The following is a 20,403-nucleotide window of genomic DNA, read 5'->3' as shown; positions in this document are numbered from 1 at the left end:
CGCTTTTCACGAAGGGTTAACACTGCAAATACGGAGTCTTTGCATAAACTTATTGTAATTGTCAATAAAAGCCTTTGACACGTCTGAAATTATTGTAATTATACTTCAGTAGGCCTATACCATAGTAACATCTGACAAAAGATCTAAAAACACTGAAACAGCAGACTTTGTGAAAATTAATATTTGTCATTCTCAAAACTTTTGGCCTCGGCTGTATATAAGTGTTTATATGAATGTTGGTTGTCCTTTATGCCACCATCATTTTGAATAATTTCTCAAATCTTTCCAAGAAAATTAATAAAAGTACTATCTAAAAGAAAACTAATATTTTAGTTTCACTTCACGTTTTTATACAGTCTATGGTTTTCTCCCTGCATTTTAAGTTGAAAGTAAAGGTCCAGCAAATTGATCCTGATAGTAAACATGGGTCCTTCACATTCTGCACATGTGCTGGGGGAAAAAATGATAGGCCTACGTCCCGCCCATTCAACGGTTATTGGCACCGGCATCCTGATTCAAACCGCCCGCTTAATTGTCGATCCGTGTCATCGTTACCCAGCCAATGTGAGAGAGTTGTCGAGGAGAAATCCCCGCCGTGTGTGTGTCAAAAAACAGACGCCTCGCCCCTCTAGTTTTATACATACCAATTTTCACTCTCCCTTTCGTTTCGGTTTTGATGGTACGACCTGCGCACTACACAAGCGCGAACGAATCGTTCATGTGAGTCGGATCTTTTTAATGAATCAGTTGAACGGCTTCCCAAAACATTTGAGAGCAATTCGTTAGGGATAGTTCACCAAAAAATGAAAATTGTCATCATTTACTCACCCCTTTGATTAATTTGATTGATTTATTAATTAATGATTGATTTTAGTATTCTTTAATAAAGCAATAAGCCCCAAGAAGCTGTGGTTTACAGTGAATTTAATAATAATGTGCATTTGATCAGATATAACTGCAGTACAAGATTATGAGATTCATTATTTGAATGCTTGGCCAAAGAGATGAGTCTTTAATCTAGATTTAAACAGAGACTTGATTTGGACCCCGAACGTTATCAGGAAGGCCATTCCAGAGTTTGGGAGCCAAATGCGAACATGGACGAGTGGACGCCAGTGAGCGTTCGGTGACGTAAAAGACTCGTTTGAGCCGGGTTGTTTTTTTTTTGTTTTTTTTACAAGAATTGTTCAAAAGAACCGATTCGAAGAAATGAATCGGGCCTCCCACCACCAGCACACATATACACACACTCGGGCGCATTTTTTTTTCATCGTGAGCCGGTCAAGATGGCGGCGGCACTGCCAAAACGGAGCAGCCGCTCGGCTTAATCGATCATTTTCTCTAAATCACCGGGGCAGATCGGATTCAAACCGACCAAATCGCTCGGCACAACTGTGTTAAATCACCCGCAGCCTGCGATATCCAACGTGAGATCCTGTCGCGTTAAACCCGGTGTTTTTTCACGGAAATGCTCTTACTCTAGTTTGTGTCTCGTCCATTAACTGTTTTGGGGAGAATGGGAGAAAAGCTGGAGTTAAAACTGAAGTCGCCGGTCGGAGCCGAAGCTGCAGGCTATCCGTGGCCCTTACCTGTATATGTAAGTACTATCAGTATTATTGTTTTAATACAAACCGAAACAAACACCGGGATTCCCTTGCGATAAAGCGAAGTGGGTCATGTAGGCAGAGAATAACGTGTATCTTAACGAGTACTTGGTGTGCATAGTGTGTGAATGTCTTGTTTTTTTTTTTTTAATGTGCTTGTTTCAATATTGGTGTTATAGGAACCAAAAACCGCTTAAAATTGGGACATGAGAGTGTCAGTACATCCTAAAAGGGTTGAATATATCCTAAATGTTGAATATATCCTAAACGTGTATCTGTTCATAAAGGTGTTCTGAAGACCACTAAACATTAGACTTGAAATGACATAATCGTTTTGTTAAAAAAAAGAAAGAAATCTGTTATCACCTCAGCTAATATTAATATTTGAATCGCAGGAAATACACACTGTGTGTAGCCTGCTGACCCAGTTGGCCATCTCGTACAGTGGTTGTTTCAAATCCTCGTAAGCTGTCTGCCTAGGCAACATGTTTATACTGGCTAAGTAGTTCTAATGCGATTGAACGCGTAAATAAAAACAAAATGCGTCTTTGCTGTGATTCAAATCTTTTGAATTTGAATTATTTTCATTTGTCAATGACCCTTTTTGGAGGTTATATTTATTATGCCAATTAGTTTACAAGCGGGTTTATTCTTGGATGTTATAAGCAAGTCATAAAATTATTCACTCAACCGATTCTTTATACAAATACCGAAACAAGTCTTACGTCATTTATTAAAATATTTTGTATTTATCATACGCTTGAGTTAACTTAAACACGAGCGAAATATTTCGCTTACTAGGTAGGCAGCTCACGAGAGTTTGAGACACCGCCGCAAACCAAAACCTGCTATAGCAGAGAGAGTGTATAACACTTATTAATTTACCTCAGAAACGCAAGGTTGTTGACGAACAAACTGTTTAAACGTCAATTAATGCACATATTCAGCCTGAAACGATAGTTTGTATGACTCTGCATTTAATTAATGTTTCTGGAGGCTGAAATTCACGTTAGCCGTCATGCTAACAGTCAGATAGCAGGGCTAGCTAACTTTATCGTTTTTTTACCCAACACTAACTGTCGTCAAACTCTAGATAACTTAAACATTTTAAATATCTGCCATAAGTGTGTGTGCAGAACTGTAGTGGATACATTAGGGTGAAATAAGCTTCGTGCCGGCTAAATATCACACGGAGGGTGTTAAACAAAAGGCGAGTAGTGCACTAGGCGAGAGGACGGTATCTCCATATTGTTAGTGTGTTTTATTGACATCTTTTGTTTGTGTCTCTAAAAACTGTGTTTTTCACAGTTTTGATGTTTCCTTTACGCTGTTTTGCGGTTGTATCTTTCTAGGATGGACCGCATATAACATTTGGGATCTTTTGAAGTATTGTGTACTGTTCTGGAAGTGTCAAATTTGTCACTGATGTCTAAAAAACGGGTTTGCTCGTTTGGCAGCCCTTACATTGGGATAGTGCTGTGTTTTGGTTACCATTTGGATACATCCTGAAAGGGACAGTGTTATAATGTAGCCTGTATGGCTGACATTTCTTGAAAAACAAGCTAGTATGCAGGATTCTCTAGGAAGTTTGGCAATAACTGACTTTTTAGTGGTTACTAGGGGGTTGTAAAGCCTGCTGGACTTGAATATTGGCTTTTTAAAGTTGCTTTCTAGCATATATATTATTATTGAAGATTATTACACATTGAATGTACTCCCAACTCTTAGTATTAAATATTTAGTGCATTATTTATCCTGTACTGTTGTACTAAAAACAAGAATGACACCATTTTATTTTTCTAAAGGCCCAAGTATACCTTGTTTTTTACATGTTCGCTATAAAGGTTCATCATTTCATCCTGATATGACCTATCTTTGTACTCATTTAAAGTAGAGTTGTGTGAATTTCTGAACCCCTCATACAAGCGCGGGAGTCTGTTGTCGTTCTGTTTCTTTTTTGAAAGTGAAAGAACATTCAACGTCAGTGTTGCCACCATGTTGAATAGCTAATCAGTGCAGAAAAATCAATATGGGAAGCCCGAAAAATTGCTAAGTGCTCACTGCAGAGATGAATGGGTGGAGCTTGACCTAGTCTAGCCCCGCCTCTGTGGACCTAATGGGTGTAGATTGACCTAGTTGACAAGTCTTACGTCATTTATTAAAATATTTTGTATTTATCATACGCTTGAGTTAACTTAAACACGAGCGAAATATTTCGCTTACTAGGTAGGCAGCTCACGAGAGTTTGAGACACCGCCGCAAACCAAAACCTGCTATAGCAGAGAGAGTGTATAACACTTATTAATTTACCTCAGAAACGCAAGGTTGTTGACGAACAAACTGTTTAAACGTCAATTAATGCACATATTCAGCCTGAAACGATAGTTTGTATGACTCTGCATTTAATTAATGTTTCTGGAGGCTGAAATTCACGTTAGCCGTCATGCTAACAGTCAGATAGCAGGGCTAGCTAACTTTATCGTTTTTTTACCCAACACTAACTGTCGTCAAACTCTAGATAACTTAAACATTTTAAATATCTGCCATAAGTGTGTGTGCAGAACTGTAGTGGATACATTAGGGTGAAATAAGCTTCGTGCCGGCTAAATATCACACGGAGGGTGTTAAACAAAAGGCGAGTAGTGCACTAGGCGAGAGGACGGTATCTCCATATTGTTAGTGTGTTTTATTGACATCTTTTGTTTGTGTCTCTAAAAACTGTGTTTTTCACAGTTTTGATGTTTCCTTTACGCTGTTTTGCGGTTGTATCTTTCTAGGATGGACCGCATATAACATTTGGGATCTTTTGAAGTATTGTGTACTGTTCTGGAAGTGTCAAATTTGTCACTGATGTCTAAAAAACGGGTTTGCTCGTTTGGCAGCCCTTACATTGGGATAGTGCTGTGTTTTGGTTACCATTTGGATACATCCTGAAAGGGACAGTGTTATAATGTAGCCTGTATGGCTGACATTTCTTGAAAAACAAGCTAGTATGCAGGATTCTCTAGGAAGTTTGGCAATAACTGACTTTTTAGTGGTTACTAGGGGGTTGTAAAGCCTGCTGGACTTGAATATTGGCTTTTTAAAGTTGCTTTCTAGCATATATATTATTATTGAAGATTATTACACATTGAATGTACTCCCAACTCTTAGTATTAAATATTTAGTGCATTATTTATCCTGTACTGTTGTACTAAAAACAAGAATGACACCATTTTATTTTTCTAAAGGCCCAAGTATACCTTGTTTTTTACATGTTCGCTATAAAGGTTCATCATTTCATCCTGATATGACCTATCTTTGTACTCATTTAAAGTAGAGTTGTGTGAATTTCTGAACCCCTCATACAAGCGCGGGAGTCTGTTGTCGTTCTGTTTCTTTTTTGAAAGTGAAAGAACATTCAACGTCAGTGTTGCCACCATGTTGAATAGCTAATCAGTGCAGAAAAATCAATATGGGAAGCCCGAAAAATTGGTAAGTGCTCACTGCAGAGATGAATGGGTGGAGCTTGACCTAGTCTAGCCCCGCCTCTGTGGACTTAATGGGTGTAGATTGACCTAGTTGTGTTTAGTGATTGGGATATGTTTAGGGCTACAGTGTAATTGGACCTTTAAGCTCCACTCATTATGTCCAGAGAGGTGGAGCTGTACATCAAGCCCCGGTCATTGGCTTCCTTGTGAGCAACTTCTCAAAAATTGCGTACTATGCTGATGGCGAAATTATGGTACATGTGAAAACCTTGGACTTTTATGATCAGGCTTGTGGTTTTTTGGTAGAAGATAAAACTGGAAAAAAAACATTGTATATTAGTATTGAAACACAGATTCGGAAATGTAGAGTTGCGAATATCATGGAGACTTGATGGTGGGGGGCTCTTAAACACTGTAGCAATGCCCTGGCAACCACCCAAAACGCCCTAGCATTTTGGCGACAAGCTGTTTTCCATTGACTTTTTCTTTTGAAAATGTATTCATCTAGTTTCTACGATTATTGTGCCCTAAATGGTGACAAAAAGGCTTGTTTGGAGTCGTATCATCCATTCTGAGTCAGACACTGTTCGTCTGTCTGTGTTGTTTCTGAAATCATACAGTCGTTGCATATGTACAGTAATCATAACACACAGATTCCACGCTGTGATTAACTCCAGTGATGCTGAGCTGCTGAATCGTTTGACAGTGGGACGAGACCCCCCATAAAACACACATATGCACTGCTATTTACCCTGTTATAGCAGGCAGTTTGAGTAATATTTAGGACCTAAGAGATGAGGAAATGTCTTCATGTTCAGTGTAACTAAAGAAAATACAAGACGGGGTTATTTATTTCAATATTTTATTACGAGAATGTGTTCGGAAAGTCCTCACGTCATCCGAAAGTTCACATTTCTCACGCCACCAAAGTTGCCAACGCTGTTTCGGTCGTAGACGGAAATGGGGGGGGGGTGCAGATCAAAGCCTGTGGTTTCCACAGAAACGGCTGTCTCATTTGTCCCTCCCGATGTTTAATATACTACGATTCATGCTCTTTTACACAAACCGAGAATGTGGGTTTCTCAGAAGCGTAGGTTATTTTCAGAGCTGCTGCATCACTGAAAACTCCAGTCTCTTTCGTTTGTCATTCAGCTAGAAGTGTAGTAGTCGTGACCTCAGCCGTTTTACTGTCTCGCTTGGCCTCAGATGACTTCCGTTTTTGACTTTGGCTGATAAGGGATGGATGCCCCACCTACTGAGAGCCATATTTCTGACCTGCTGTTGGGTAAACAGAGTTACAGAGCACCCACGTTTGGCGAGCTGTAGACGTGCCTTGCAAATTTTTGTTTAGGGAGGGGTGGATTCTGTTAATTAGGGAGTCTTGGGCGGTGGTTATCCACATGCACTGGTGATTTAGACTTCCCTTACAGGATAAGTTCATTTGGTCACCTTCATGTTGTTCCAAGCCCATATGACTAGCTTTCTTTTGAGGATCACAAAAAGAGATGTTTGGCAGAATGTTCACGCTGCTTTTTTTCTGTACAGTGAAAGTGAATGGAGATGAGCCAGTTATTTTTAGTGAATCAAAAATATACAGCACGATCAGTGTATACATCCTGATTCCCAATCAAAATGTTCTTATGAGCTGATTCTTTTTAGTGAATAAAAAATATACAGCACTACCAGTGTAGCCTGATTCACAAACAAATGACTATTTTGAGCTGATTCTTTTTAGTGAATCATAAATATACAGAATGACCAGTGTATCCTGATTCCTAAACAAATGACTCTTTTGAGCTGATTCTTTTTAGTGAATCAAAAATATACAGCACTACCATTGTATCCTGATTCCCGAAACAAATTATTCTTACGAGCCGTTTCTTTTTACTAATTCCAACATAAAAGAAAAGAATGACATTTCTTTTTAGTGAATCAAGAACATACAGCCAAGGTTAAATTAACAGTTCAAGAACGTGATCTGAATCTACTCTATAAAATTTACAGCATTTGAAGAAAGAGAATTTCTTTTGTGTTATAAAAATGGACATTTAGCTGAACTGTACCAAACTGAATCAAGAGCTTGTGAATACCTTACCCTAGTCTCCATTCACATTCATTGTATGGAAAAGAGCAGCGTGCACATTCTACAAAACCTCTCCTTTTGTGCTGCTCAGAACAAATAAAGTTATACAGGTTAGAAACATTACACAAGTGAATAAATGATGACAAAAATCCTCATTCTTGGGCGAATTAACCCTTTAAACACCCCAGACGTGGGAAAAAAAATGAGGAAAGGTGAGAAACTGAAGTGCTGCGTTTTTCCTCTCCCTGCTTTAAAATATTTCTTGCTTCTATTCGAGGTTACGGTGTGTTTTACAAAGGACCAAAAGCCCTCCATTCATTCGAATCTTGTTTTTCAGAGACTCAACCAAGTGATTTTTCCTCTCCCGCTGTTGCCGGCTCCTTGTCCACTAGCGTGCCATTTTGCCTCACGGCTTCACATTGTGCTCCAAACAAAAGCATCCCACTCACCTGGGGTGGGAGGAAGGAGAGGGTTTTTATCGAACACTGAGCTTCACTGTTTTCTGTCTTCCCTACGCTCCTATAACCTACGTATCCGGCCACATTTACATCCCATATCTGGAAACTGGCCTGTAATTGCTTCCATATGAAAGCGTCAATTCCTTAAACTTGGCTACAAAATGATTCATTCGGAGTATGAGGAATTACAGTCGAACACACCTCACAGTTCGACCGTTACGACCCGGTTAAACCCGTCAATACACAAAGGTGTGGCGTTTTGCCACCCCGGCCAAAATGAACAGTTGTGCAGTGAGGATGAGTGTTCACGAGGCGTGATTTTATTTTTCTTTTTTTCTCCACCTCCCTCCGTGAGTCACGTCAAGGGTGCGTGAGGTGAACGAAGAGCCTGTTTTTGTGCTCGTGAGTCAAGCCTGCTCGTGACCGAGGGCTGTCGTGCTTTATTTTTTGCTCTCTGTCATCCTCCCCTCTTTCCTATGGATATTTTTAGCTGTGGCGCTGGTGTTGCTGTGTGCCGGAACACCCTGTACACGCGCGCTGCCCCCCTCCTCTCGATGCGCTGAAGTGTCTGCTTGTGCACGTACACACTCTGCCATCTGTCTTAGCGTTTGCATATAACGCAATATTGAAATAACGGCGCATCCCTGCTTTAAATAAGTGCCCTTGTTTGGCCTCGGACTATGGCTGCATTATTTCCCAGTCCTGTGACGCCGCCTCAGAGCTGCAGGGGTGGGCAGAAGAGCACGAGACCCGCCGTACATGCAGCTGAGCGGGAAAACGGCTAGGAGGAGCTTAGCGAGGCAGAGGAGCCCAGCAGCGGCACACTCAGGCAGGCAGAGGGCTTCTCAGGACTCTGTTGACGGAAAGTGGGTCACTGGGTCAGGCAGCAGCAGAGCTCCAGCGGCAGGCCGGAGCGAGTTCGGTAGGGTCACATCCACATGTTAGACGCAATCCGGGGTTAATTAGCCTTGATAATTATTCATATTGACCTCAGAGCTCTTAAAGGGCCAGAGTTACAAATTTTTAAGTGCAGCACAGTCATGTGTGATGGCTTTCGGGCTTTTGTGTGTGTAAAGCAACAGTTTTGATAGTTGAAATTAAAAAATATATAAATATTAGACAGAAATTAGAAATGTTGCTGCTGTTGGCGCTGATGGCCTCGTGGGGCTTTGTGCTTCGGGCGTCCCAAGTTTGAGTCCTGCCTCTAAATAAAGGCATAAAACGGCAAAAATAAATCTTAAAAAAAAAGAAACATTGCTTCTAACTGAAATGTTACTAAAACTGATATAAACATAACATTTATTTAAGAAGAAAAAAATCCTTGTTAATGTTTAACACCAAGTTTGGTAATTGACAAGCTGAAATAAAATATATAAATATGAGATAAAATACACAAGCTTAAAGGGATAGTTCACCCAAAAATGAAAATTCTGTCATTAATTACTCGCCCTCATATCGTTCCAAACCTGTAAGACCTTCGTTCATCTTCGGAACACAAATTAAGATATTTTTGATGGAATCCGAGAGCTCTCTGACCCTCCATAGACAGCAAGGATATTACCACGATCAAGGTCCAGAAACGTAGCAAGGAGATCGGTAAAATAGTCCATGTGACATCAGGGATTGAACCGTCATTTTACGAAACTACGCGATTACTTTTTGTGCGCAAAAAAACAAACAATAATGACATAATTTATTCTGAATAAATTGTTATTATTGTTTTCTCATTTCTTTTTATTGTGACTCACTTCTTTTTGCTTGTGTTTTGTAAATAGGGCCCATTTTCTTTTGCACGCACAACGTTTGTGCTAAGATGCTGTAGATTATGCTGTGCATTCATATACTGTAATACACAGGATCAGTGTCAGCTTATAGTGACATAATGTACTTATGCAGCCATGTGTGCCCAATTAACTTGTTCACCTGCTTGAAGGCACACTGGCTGCTGCGTGTGCAGGAATGTGCTACAGTTGTGATCTGTGAACCGTCACAAACTGGAAAGGTCAAGATTCTGTTGTAGTTGTAGAAGCTTGTTTCTTGTAGATGGATAACTACATGCCTACATGAGTAGTCTGGCGAGTAAGTAAAACATTAATTTTGGACTTTGCTTATAACTCAGAATTTCTTTCATCTCCACAGGATAAACATCATGATGCTGCACATGAAATCATCGAAACTATTCGGTAAGTTTGGTTTGATTTTGCTGTTATGTTTGTCTGCTCTTCAAGTTTTATATGCATAATTAAAACATGTCTCTTCTCTTTGTCCAGCTGGGTGTGTGAAGAGATCCCAGATCTTAAGCTGGCCATGGAGAACTATGTTCTTATCGACTACGACACCAAGAGGTGAGGAAATTGTCACAAATTGGTCTCATAAGATTTGGTCGATTAGGTATCATTGGAAAATGACGCCTAAAAATAATTAATAATAATAAAAAAATTTAATAATAATATTTTATTTAATTATATTACATCTATTTATTTATAAAAATTGTTTAATTATTATTATTATTAACAATAATATTTGTTAATAGTTATTAATAGTTGTTTTTATTTAAAGTATTAATTTATCATTATTATTATTATTATTATTATTATTATAAAAAATGGCATTTGTACATGCTAATGAAACAATTAAATACAAGTTTTGTGAAAGATATGAAATGAAAAGAGCTTCAAAAAATATTACAAATTAAATACTTGTAATTACACTCTTAATTTTTTATTTAGAATATTTAACTGAAATATCATGCATCAATTTATTAGTTGTACTACGATTGCTAGTTATATGAAAGTTGATATTATGAAATAAGAAGCTTCACAGAATATTACTAATTAAATTATAATTATTTATTATATACTATTTAATAGAATTATCATGAATCTTTTATTTATTTATACTTTTAGTAATTTTGTAAAAGTTGATATGAAGTGACAAAAGCTTCACAAAATATTACCAATTAAATATTTTTAACTTATTTCTACTTCATTTTAAATATATTAAATATTTAATGAAAGTGTGATGAATCATTGATTTTATTATATACAGTCCAAATAGGATATATTAGCTGGAATATATTGCTACTCTTTTGCTTTTCTTGTATCTGAGCACAGCCTCATGGTTTATTATGAGGTAAGAGATTTCATAGATAATTTTTATTTTTGTTGTTTTTTGCAGCTTTGAGAGTATGCAGAGACTATGTGATAAGTACAACAGAGCCATTGAAAATATCATGCATCAATTTATTAGTTGTACTACGATTGCTAGTTATATGAAAGTTGATATTATGAAATAAGAAGCTTCACAGAATATTACTAATTAAATTATAATTATTTATTATATACTATTTAATAGAATTATCATGAATCTTTTATTTATTTATACTTTTAGTAATTTTGTAAAAGTTGATATGAAGTGACAAAAGCTTCACAAAATATTACCAATTAAATATTTTTAACTTATTTCTACTTCATTTTAAATATATTAAATATTTAATGAAAGTGTGATGAATCATTGATTTTATTATATACAGTCCAAATAGGATATATTAGCTGGAATATATTGCTACTCTTTTGCTTTTCTTGTATCTGAGCACAGCCTCATGGTTTATTATGAGATGATAATAGATTTCATAGATAATTTTTATTTTTGTGTTGTTTTTTGCAGCTTTGAGAGTATGCAGAGACTATGTGATAAGTACAACAGAGCCATTGACAGCATTCACCAACTGGTACGTCAAGTCTTTTTTTGCGAAAAACTGATTTTTTGTTTTTCCAAACGTGTAAAACTCTGTGTTTGTGTGTTGCAGTGGAAAGGGACCACCCAACCCATGAAACTCAACAAGCGGCCTTCCAACGGCCTGCTGCGTCACATCCTACAGCAGGTCTACAACCACTCCGTCACCGACCCAGAGAAACTCAACAACTACGAGCCGTTCTCTCCCGAGGTGTACGGAGAGACCTCCTTCGACCTGGTAGCTCAGATCATTGATGAGATGGAGATGATAGAAGACGACACCTTCGTGGATCTGGGCAGTGGTTAGTAACATCTGTTATTGAAGGCCTATTCTATGGTGGTCCTGAAGTGCAAATGAAATTCACAAATCAGAAAACTCAACGGTGAATTGAAAAACACTGCAAATTCGCTACCATAATTGGTTTAAACAAGTCTTGATTAGCAGTTTCAGGGTGTTTTCACGCCTGTCTTGTTTGGTTCGATTGAATCGAACTCAAGTTTGTTTCCCCCCTTGGTGCGGATCTTTTGGGCAGGTGTGAATACAGCAATCGCACTCGGGTGCGGGCCAAACAGCCGTACCGAGACCCAGCTGAAGAGGTGGTCTCGGTCCGCTTCGAAACAAACTCTGGTACGGTTGAATGGATAAACCAATGAATGGATGACCTTAAGCACACGTGTGGTTTTGTTTATAGTTTCTGGTTCACTTGCAAAAAGGGCAGTGTGAATGCGAACAGCACCAAACAAAAAAAATAAACTTTGTATTTGGTCCGGAACAAAGCAAGTGAACTAGCGGACTTTCCTGGTGTGAATACACCCTAAGATTGAAATTTCATCAAAAATGCACAGCTGTTTGGAAAACGCAACAGCAAATTCGCTAACATGATTGGTATAAATGAGTTTTGATTAGCGATATAAGATTGAAAGTTCATCAAAAATGCACAGCTATTTGGAAAACTCGAGAAAATTCATGACTTTAATTGATATAAACGGATCTTTACTAGCAGTTTAAGAGTGAATTTCCAATAAAACACCACAGCAATTTGGAAGCTTACCTTTAAAGGGGTCATATGATGCGATTTCAAGTTTTCCTTTCTCTTTGGAGTGTTACAAGCTGATTGTGCATAGATAAGATCCCTGAAGTTGCAAAGACTAAAGTCTCAAAACCAAAGAGATATTCTTTATCAAAGTTAAGACTCTGCCACGCCCCCCTAAAACGGCTCGTTCTAACACGCCCCCACATATCTACCTCACTATGTGGAAATATTTGCATAATGCCGCCCAAATGTGCACGCAAAGAAAGAAGGCGTGGTTTCAGTAACCGCAGTTAGTGTTGATGCAGTCATGTCAGGGAGACGCTGTGTGTTTCTAGGCGAAAGCAAAAACACTTTATTTGGCCTTCCGGAAGTAGATGCATTTAGGAATCTTTAAGATTACTTACAACAGAACAGCAATGCATTTTATGGACGACCGTTTCGTGAACCTAGGAGAGGAGGTAATTCTGACTTTGCTATGACAATCTGGCGCTTCTGAATCAGCTACTGTTTTGTTATTAGTTTAAGTATTTGCTATTGACTGTTCAAATGCAAAGTTTTGCGCATCGTGTGTGTGTGTGTGCGTGCGTGCGCGCGCGCGCGTGTGAGAGAGAGAGAGAGAGAGAGACAGCGTCACATCACAGTAGAGTCAGCTGTCTTAACCGCGGCTTGTGTACTGCAAACACATACCAGCTTCATCACTGTGTCTGTCACGAGACTCTGTTCCCCTTTCGGGCTCTGTCTTTACATTTATTTTGAAAGATGAAGCTCACGATTATGGTAAGGGGCGTTACATTTCCGACGAGTGCTTGCGGTGTTCGGCCAATCACAATGCACTGGGTCAGCTGGCCAATCAGAGCAGACTGCGCTTGTCAGAAGGAGGGACTTTGTAGAAAACGAAGCGTTTGAGAGAGGCGGGGCATAGAGGACCTACAATAATGTACAGTATTTGAAAAATAATGTGTTTTTTTAACATTAAAGCATGTCAACATATTCTGTTACACCAAATACACAAAATAATGATCTTTAAAAAAGCATCATATGACCCCTTTAAGATAATAAAAATAGAAGAGCGCATTGGAAAATGCAACTGGGAATCAGAAAACACAACTCAAAATTTACCGCCATGTAAACCGATCTTGATTACCAGTTTAAGATTGAAAGCTCATTTTATGTGACATACAGTGTCGTCTTGGCTTGATATGCAGGAGTTGGTCAGGTAGTCCTGCAAGTCGCTGCAGCCACCAACTGTAAACACTACTACGGCGTGGAGAAAGCAGACACTCCAGCAACCTATGCAGAGGTACCAACAGGAAGCCAACATTAAACACTCCATATACACTCCGACTTCTTGAGTCTGCCTCAAAGTGTATGTTTTGCACTAATATTTATGTCTGAATGTGTTTACAGTCAATGGACAAGGAGTTTAAGAGATGGATGAAGTGGTATGGCAAAAAACATGGCGAGTACACGGTAAGTGTGTGTTCGTTTATTATAACAGATGTTATTACTTCATTATTGTGACTGAAGGAATGAAGTCTATACATACTGATGTTGTTTGGTCTTGTGCGGCAGCTGGAAAGGGGAGATTTCCTTTCAGAAGAATGGAGGGAACGAATAGCCAACACAAGGTGTGATCACATACAGACTAGTTAGATGCTTATAACCAGTTAACATTTTTCAGATTTTTTTTGATTTGTCATAATTTCTTCAACCGTTTGTGTGTTGCTTATTCGTCTTGTATAAGTCTATAGTCTGATGTGCTCTTTTACAGTGTTATTTTTGTGAATAACTTTGCCTTTGGTCCTGAGGTGGACCACCAGCTGAAGGAACGATTCGCCAACATGAAGGAAGGTACGTGGTGTCATGTGATTTAAAAAAAGTTAACTAAATAATAAGTAGGGCTGCACAGTCGATCAGTCAAATTGAAAAGCATGAGAGATGGTGTAATTCTCTTTGTGTAAAATGTTTTTAATCAATTCAAATCACAATATTAATCGCATTTGACCATTTTGTGCAGCCCTAACATGAAGTAAATGGCACTTGGCTGCTAACATTTGAAAAAGAAGGGGGTCTGTGTCAGTGTAGCTCAAAAGCACCTGTGTCAACATGTCGTTCTTGACCTTTGACCCCAGTCAGGCTTGTTTTTTGGTTCGCATTCATCTGCAGATGTTGAGGGGATGATATGTGTTTAGGTTTTCGCCTCTCTGTTACTTGGGAGTGTTTTGATTCAATTTCGTCTCTGGTAGGTGGAAAAATTGTATCCTCAAAACCTTTTGCACCTCTTAACTTCAGAATAAACAGTCGAAACTTGAGTGGTAAGTATAAAACTTTGTACGTCAGGTTTCTCTTACAAAAGATGGTACTATACAATAACTGCCATTAACTTTAAAGATGTATTTCTTTAGTACCATGGTAATACCATGGTAAAGGTAAACGTTAAGATGCGGTCAAAGTTAACGTTGTTTGGCGAAATTTCACAGGTTAAATCCAGTCATTCTGAAAGGAATCTCCACGATCGTGAGTGTGGAAAAGTTGGTCATATGTCTTAAAGGGATTGTTCACCCAAAAATGAAAATTCTGTCGTCATTTATCTCATGTTGTTCCAAACCTGTATGAGTTGCTTTCTTATGTTGAACACAAAAGAAGATATTTTGAAGATTGCTGGTAATCAAACAGTTGGTGGTTGCCATTGACTTCCATAGTAGGAAAAAAAATACTATGGAAGTCAAAGGCAACCACCAACTGTTTGATTACCAGCAATCTTCAAAATATCTTCTTTTGTGTTCAACATAAGAAAGCAACTCATACAGGTTTGGAACGACATGAGGGTGAGTAAATTATGGCAATGTTCATTTTTGGGTGAACTATCCCTTTAATGCAAGTGTTTTTTCGAGCAAAATTTCACTAATGCGTAAAAATTTTGCGACAAAAATTTTACAGTGTCAATAGTGTAGTAATGTATGAAGCAACACTCACATAGAAGTCCAACCAAGCAGCTTTCTGTTAGCCAACGTGGCAAATTCGTGTGAAAAATCTGCGTAGGAAAGAGTTTCACCTTTACGTGAAATTCCCAGTTGTACAGATGTACAGAATTATACAAATTTTGCAGAGCAATGTAAATATGACCGCACCTTTCCAATGTTTAATGGTCTTTATTGTGTTTGTTTTTAGATATTGGCACAATAATGAGAGTAGTTGAGCTGTCTCCTCTGAGGGGATCGGTTTCGTGGACGGGGAAGCCAGTGTCGTACTATCTGCATACGATAGACCGCACCATAGTAAGTGCCCTTTCATTTGTGTCACATGGGTTTCGTTGTTCCTCTTGGTGTACAATGGGTCTCTTATTTGCATTAGCTATTATTGTTAGGCAAATGACGTTGAGTGTGGCTTTGTGAGCATCACATGTACTGATATCTAACAAATATTTTTTTTCTTGCAGCTTGAAAACTATTTTTCTAGTCTCAAAAATCCTAAACTCAGGGTAAGACTTGTTTGGTTCTCATGTTGTTTATGGGTTTTTGGACAAAATATCAAGCTAGATCTCTTCCCACAACACACGTAGCTTGTTTTTGGTTCCAGGAGGAGCAGGAGGCAGCCAGAAGGCGCCAGCAGAAGGACAGTAAGGAGAATAAGAGCAACACCACCACCCCGACTAAGCCCAAGGAGCACAAGGTAGACCTAGAGGAGTTACTCGTTTATTTATTTTAATTAATTCATTTTATTCACTCACACACACACACACACACACATATATACATACAGAAGTTTTTCGGAGTCTGCCAAGTTTTCAGCTCTGGAGAGAGGCAGAGTGTTATGAAATCATCTCGCAAATGTACATCTCAGGAGTTCATGTAGGCCTGCCGAACCAATTAGGTCAACACCTTTCAAAAATATATATATATATATATATATATATATATATATTATATATATCAATTGATCAATATTTTATTATATTTTTTTCAGTATTTTGTTTTCAATTTATATATTATTTTTTTGTATTTATTTAAAAAATATTTATTATAAATTATTTTATTGTAAATTATGATTTTGTTTAATAATTACATTTCTAAATAAATTATGTATTAATTTTAATTTTATGCATTTTAAATGTTTTTAATACATTTATTAATACATTTATATATAGATATATTAAATTAATAATTTTGTACATTTATGAATTTATTTTAAATGTATTTATTCATAAACTTTTTATTTACCTATTTAATTTTACATTTATTTATTTAGAATTATTTAGAATTTCTTTATTTTTATATTATTATTATTTTAAATTATTTTGTTTAATTACTTTTGTAATGAAAGTGTATTTTAATTGTATTTATTTTAAATGTATTTACTTATACATTTATATTTATTTAAAGATTTATGAATCTGTTTTACATTTATTTATTTTAAGTTTTTCCTTTTCTATAAATTAAATTTCTGCCCAAGGAGCACAATGTAGACCTATAGCAATCACGTTTATTTCAAGTTTATCTATTTGTTTATTCATTTGAAATCTATTTATGCGTTTGTTTTAAATTTCCATATTAATAAATATATTTATTTTAAATTATTATTAATGTTTTTAATTAATAAAATTTCTGCTTAAGGAGCACAAGGTAGACCTACAGGAATCACTTTTATTTATGTATTCATCTATGTACTTTACGTTTATACATTTAAAATGTATTTATATAAATATAACTTATTTGTATTTAATTGAAAATCTCTTTACCTTGTGCACCAGGCGCAGCATGACTTTGGTGGTGAGGAGGAGCGCTCAAACTCGCTCGTGCCAGTGAAACCGTCACCCAAACCCCGCCGGGCCAAACTGCTGCCCAGGGGCCGCAAGCTCGGCAACAGGAAGCGCGGGCGGCCTAAGAAGGCTGCCGCTGCCACCGCAGCCGAGCGCAAGAACAAGAAGAGCCAGATCGCCCTTGATCTGCTGCACGCCAAGACCCTCTCAGCGGCCCCCCCTCAAGGTGAGACACTTGCCTAAAACCGGCACGCCTTTGATGGCTATTTATCAGAATCAGAACCTTTGACATTGACTTTTGTGGTTTGGTTCAATCCGTAGATGCATACAGGTCACCTCGGAGTCCTTTCTATCAGCTACCTCCCAAAGTGCAGCATTATACATCAAGCCAGCTTCTCATGGGCCCCACTCCACCAGGCCTGCAGGCTCTGCTCGGTACGTTCTGCTCTCCTTTCATATTTAACATGAGGAGATCCATTTCAGTCCCACAGACATGCTCATGTATCTGCTCTAGTTACACAGTCAATCACCCAGTTAACATAAACCACCTCGCTCTTGCTCTAGATAACGTGAAAGTCCAGTACCTGCAGTTCATGGCCTACATGAAGACACCACAGTACCGGACCAACCTGCAGCAAGCCCTTGAGCAGGAAAAGGTGAATCTGTCTTCTTAGTGTGTGTATATATTACTAATGATAAACATTGTTAATAACTTTAAAATAACAAATTAATAAAACTAGTATTATAAATTAATTAATCAAGTAATATGTAATTTTATATATATATATATATATATATGTATGTGTAATTTTAACTGTATTAATTATTAATAATCTCCATTATAATTAATAATAATAAAATGAATAAAATAAAATTGTATGCATAATGCTAATATTGTTATTGTTATTTATTAATTTTATTTGCTTAATAATAATAGACACAATAATGAATTAATTCATGAGAAAATATTTTAGATATTTAAATATACAATTTATAAATTATTGCAAAAATTGTGTATTTTATTTTATTTTAAAAATGCCATAAATTGAATTTGTAAAAATATTTTAAAATATTTGTTTAATAACAATACTACTAGATTGTAGAAATAATAATTGAGAAAAAGTATTTGTATATATTTAAATAAATATTTGTGTTATTTATAAATTACTGTGAAAAATATTTTAGTTTATATATACATAAACACAAAAAGAAAATTTAAAATGTTTTTTTTTTTATTTGTGTATGTTCTTTATTATAACCTATTAATTAATTAACTAACAGTATTCAGTATTTCCACAGTTTTGTGAATTTGTGAGCTCAGAAAATATATGGACTTTATGGTTTTGTCATAACATTATTGTTTTTAATAATATTATTAGAAATAATAATAATTAGTGAAGATATTTTAGATATTTAAATGTATAATATATATGTTATTATAAAAATGTTGTATTGTCAGTTTAAATTTTTCAATTTTAAAAATGACATGTATTTTATTTAAAATATTTGTTTAAAAACAATACTATAAGTAATAGAAATAATAATACATTAATGAGAAAACAAAATAGTTTTATATATTTAAATATAATTATTTTTGTTATTTATAAATTATTGTGAAAATTATATTTTACTTTGTTTGTTTTGCTTTATAAACACTAATAAAAAAGAACAACTGAAAATAAATTTCTGAATTTTATAAATATAAATGTCAAATGTATTATAATTTGTTAACTAATTAGCAGTATGTTTTCCCCAGTTTTGTGAATTTGTGAGCTCAGAAAATATATGGACTTTATGGATTTGTCATAACATTATTGTTTAACTTTTCTCTCCCCGTGTCTTGTGTCACAGCTGAGACACACAGAACTGTCCGGTCAAGCCCAGCAGCTGCTCAACACTTGTCACACTCATAAGGAGAGGATCAGAGACCTTTTCCAGTCCAAACTAGAGGAGGTAAGACTTTCTCAACCTAGTGAGCTGACTACCTAGTCAACACTTTCAGATCGGTGATATGTAGGCATCTGTGCTAAATGTAACCCCTCTGCCGCCCCTCTCACAGCTGGGTGTGAAGGCGGTGACCGTGGAGGACCTGGTACAAGCTCAGAAGGAGATCACAGCCCACAACATGCAGCTGAGGGAGCAGACCAAACAGCTGGAGAAGGACATGGCGGAGCTCCGCGATCAGAGCCTGGTGCTGGTGAGTGTTCCGCAATAAACCCTCATGGCCTGCCTCGACGGAGCAGAAGGATACTTATGATTCAGAAATGAAAGTTTCTGGCAGAAATTGAACTGAACGCCCATTGCTCGTATGTTTGTGTGTTTGTCAGCTGAAGGCTCGGTGTGAGGAGCTCAAGCTGGACTGGGGATCTCTGTGTTTGGAGACTCTGTTGAAAGAGAAAGCGGCTCTGCGAAGACAAATCTCGGAGAAACAGCGCCACTGTCTGGAGCTCCAGGTACTCACATGCACATTTTTCTCAGTCAGCTCAGAGCTAATAGGCCATTGCTTCTTTACCACAGTTGGTACAGTTGATGCTGTGGCACGCTGATCTTGGTGCTTGTGCGGGTTGCACTGGTTCAGACCTGGCCTGCAACATGGTACAATCTCATTTTCCTTCTCTGGACTTTAGTAATTTCCTGTTTCCCCACTATTTTGGTCTCATAAAGATGCACTGTGATGACAACCACACAGATTTTTTTGTTGTTTTACATGAATGGTTATGACAACTTGCATGTGTATGTACCATTTTCTAACCAATTAAACATCTGAAAAAAGATTAGGAAAAGATTTAAATGTATTACTTATGAGTTAATCATTTTTGTTTCTAAGGTTTAAGTAGATTTCAGTTGTTTGGGTCATCTAAAAAAAAAACTTGCCGCAACCTACTAGTGGATTGGTTTCATATTTAAAAGTATCATTACGTTTTTTTCCCAACATTTCATATTTGTATGTTAAAAAAAATGTCAAACATTTATCTTAAAACATTATTTATGCATTTGGAATTTTACTGTGTAAATGTATTAATGGAACCTCTCATTTAAAAAAAAAAAATTCAGATTTTTTTGATAATATGAATGTATTATTAATAGTTCATAATTACATATACACATATATATCTTTATTTTTAAATAATCAATATCTAAAATATATACAGTCCTTCATCCCAGCAAAATGTGTGTATAATTTTATATGTAATTATATAATAATTATAATAATAATAGCTATAATATGCAAAGTATTTTTATATAATTAAATGTAATTG

General features: G+C 36.8%; 1 protein-coding gene across 1 annotated transcript in view; it reads left to right on the top strand.

Moving 5' to 3' along the window:
• Window positions 1–1,286: 1,286 nt before the first annotated feature.
• The window catches only part of LOC107729667 (histone-lysine N-methyltransferase, H3 lysine-79 specific-like), a gene marked incomplete at its 3' end in the record, with an annotated part of 25,282 nt that continues 6,165 nt past the window's right edge, over window positions 1,287–20,403 (top strand). The window contains exons 1-19 of the mRNA XM_016540316.1: window positions 1,287–1,597; window positions 9,755–9,798; window positions 9,886–9,960; window positions 11,282–11,345; window positions 11,424–11,652; window positions 13,590–13,684; window positions 13,792–13,854; window positions 13,957–14,012; window positions 14,156–14,235; window positions 14,631–14,699; window positions 15,556–15,662; window positions 15,824–15,865; window positions 15,964–16,056; window positions 17,135–17,369; window positions 17,465–17,578; window positions 17,708–17,799; window positions 18,995–19,096; window positions 19,203–19,340; window positions 19,471–19,596. Of these exons, the coding sequence (XP_016395802.1) occupies window positions 1,517–1,597; window positions 9,755–9,798; window positions 9,886–9,960; window positions 11,282–11,345; window positions 11,424–11,652; window positions 13,590–13,684; window positions 13,792–13,854; window positions 13,957–14,012; window positions 14,156–14,235; window positions 14,631–14,699; window positions 15,556–15,662; window positions 15,824–15,865; window positions 15,964–16,056; window positions 17,135–17,369; window positions 17,465–17,578; window positions 17,708–17,799; window positions 18,995–19,096; window positions 19,203–19,340; window positions 19,471–19,596 (1,905 nt within the window). The remainder of the gene's footprint in view (window positions 1,598–9,754; window positions 9,799–9,885; window positions 9,961–11,281; window positions 11,346–11,423; window positions 11,653–13,589; window positions 13,685–13,791; window positions 13,855–13,956; window positions 14,013–14,155; window positions 14,236–14,630; window positions 14,700–15,555; window positions 15,663–15,823; window positions 15,866–15,963; window positions 16,057–17,134; window positions 17,370–17,464; window positions 17,579–17,707; window positions 17,800–18,994; window positions 19,097–19,202; window positions 19,341–19,470; window positions 19,597–20,403) is intronic.

This window comes from Sinocyclocheilus rhinocerous, unplaced genomic scaffold (genome assembly GCF_001515625.1).
Source record: "Sinocyclocheilus rhinocerous isolate Xijiao unplaced genomic scaffold, SAMN03320098_v1.1 scaffold1149, whole genome shotgun sequence".
In the NCBI taxonomy this organism is placed as follows: domain Eukaryota; kingdom Metazoa; phylum Chordata; class Actinopteri; order Cypriniformes; family Cyprinidae; genus Sinocyclocheilus; species Sinocyclocheilus rhinocerous.
This window is presented reverse-complemented; position numbering and strand designations above follow the sequence as displayed.